A 1,775-nucleotide genomic window follows, 5' to 3' on the forward strand; every position below is an offset into this window, starting at 1 on the left:
TACAGGGTATTCTTCCAGAGGAGGTTAGAATGGAAGTATTGTTATTAAAAGTCATGTAAACTTGGCGTCGATTTTTACAGATATTCTGGGATAAAGTTTTTGTCTGAATAACTACATTAACACTGTCTATTTGAACATAACTATGATTTACATAAATCTTTAGCAATGTGATAAAAAAGGATTAAATTTAAACGAAATCCTTGAAACCTTGGAAGTATACTCACTTTATAATATAAATGCATAAAAAGAATAAAAGAAATGTATCATTAGTAGTAATACTATCATTTACATTTGTTCCACTCGAATAATACTGAAAAATGAGTATTTTTATCGATAGCACGAGTACTCAACTTAAGTACATTGAATTAACTAATTTACGAGGAATTAATATGATAGATGATATGAAGTATTGTACTATACAAAATAGTGGATATGCACATTACATCTATAGTAGTCCGCTCAATGCTCATACTCAAGAATTATTAAAACATGGTCACGTTGATCGAAAAGTTTGTGTGTATATTAATAGATCTAACAATGATGTTTTATTTATTCGATTTGATAGTTTAGCGGAGTCATTTTATGAAAGTCGCTGCATCGTTTATGAATTGTGGCACATTAAAGAATGTACTCGTACACCAGATGACAAATTTTGCGTTCAATATTATATTGATAGTATTGATCATAGTGAATGGACGATGATGGACGAGTCAAAATTATCGATCGACGATTTTGAATACGCTGGTCACGGTCACTGGAGGTACTTCGACAAAGGTATTTTATATTACGGTGTTCGATATACAATGAAAGTAAGCATTCAAAATGCTATGCAATATGCCGAAACGATCACAAATTATAGTAAACATGACGAATCAATATTTTTAGAATCTTTTATAATGTATGCAGTAACTTATTCCCAACCTGTTCTATGGTCACAATGTCAACTTCATGATTTTATAAAGAGGTTCAACATCAAAAGAATAAATAACATTTCTTTTGTAACTACTTCAGATTCAAAAACAAAAAGCTCTACCAATAATCCTGATGATCGCAAGTTGACACAGTCTGACAATAAGTGACAGTAATTCTATTATTTTATCATTCCAAGATGTCATTAATTATTGATACTAATCAATGACAGTAGTTGCAACAGCAACTTCTTTTCTTCATTTTTCGTGAACGTTATCGCTTGTGATATTGGTGTATATCTATATCATTAAGTCTTATTTATATCGTAAGAGATATGGTTTTACAAAATAACCCTTCACAACAAATTACCTAATCATGAGATGCAGTTATTATATTCAGTTTTTTAACCTCACATAAAGCAAATAAACAATATGTTGGCAAAATATCAACTTGAATGAACCTCGCTGGTCACGATTGAAATAAGTTTCCCGAAAAAGAGCTATGGACGAGTCAGGTTTACATAAGTATAATTATTTTTATTTTTCAGCATTATCAATAAACAAGATATACACTTCACAAGTTGTAGTTACCAGAGACTAAATAAATGTCACCCAAACGGAATAAAAAGTAATAAAAATCACTCAATCTTCACTTGAATGTCTAAAAAAAAGCTTTAGTTAGTGTATCATTGACCTTCCACTCGAGCTCAACACGCTTTTCAAGTTAAGCAAAAATAAGATTGTGCACGTGGCGTTGGTCCAGCATGCAAAGTAAATTGATTTAGTTTACTATAAATTCTCTCGAAGTATTTTTTGAATGAATGATAGAATGAATAACTGAATGATTTCGGCTATTCTAAATGTCAC

At 30.6% G+C, this 1,775-nt stretch overlaps 1 protein-coding gene across 1 annotated transcript; it reads left to right on the forward strand.

Moving 5' to 3' along the window:
• The first annotated feature begins 284 nt into the window (after positions 1 to 284).
• Positions 285 to 1,174, forward strand: LOC118071249 (uncharacterized). The gene has a single exon (NM_001414593.1). The coding sequence runs from the start codon at positions 318 to 320 to the stop codon at positions 1,077 to 1,079; it is 762 nt and encodes a 253-aa protein (NP_001401522.1). The 5' UTR covers positions 285 to 317; the 3' UTR covers positions 1,080 to 1,174.
• The last annotated feature ends 601 nt before the right edge of the window (positions 1,175 to 1,775 follow it).

The sequence above is a fragment of the Chelonus insularis genome, unplaced genomic scaffold (genome assembly GCF_013357705.1).
Source record: "Chelonus insularis isolate UGA/USDA-ARS -01 unplaced genomic scaffold, ASM1335770v1 contig_76_pilon, whole genome shotgun sequence".
NCBI lineage: Eukaryota > Metazoa > Arthropoda > Insecta > Hymenoptera > Braconidae > Chelonus > Chelonus insularis.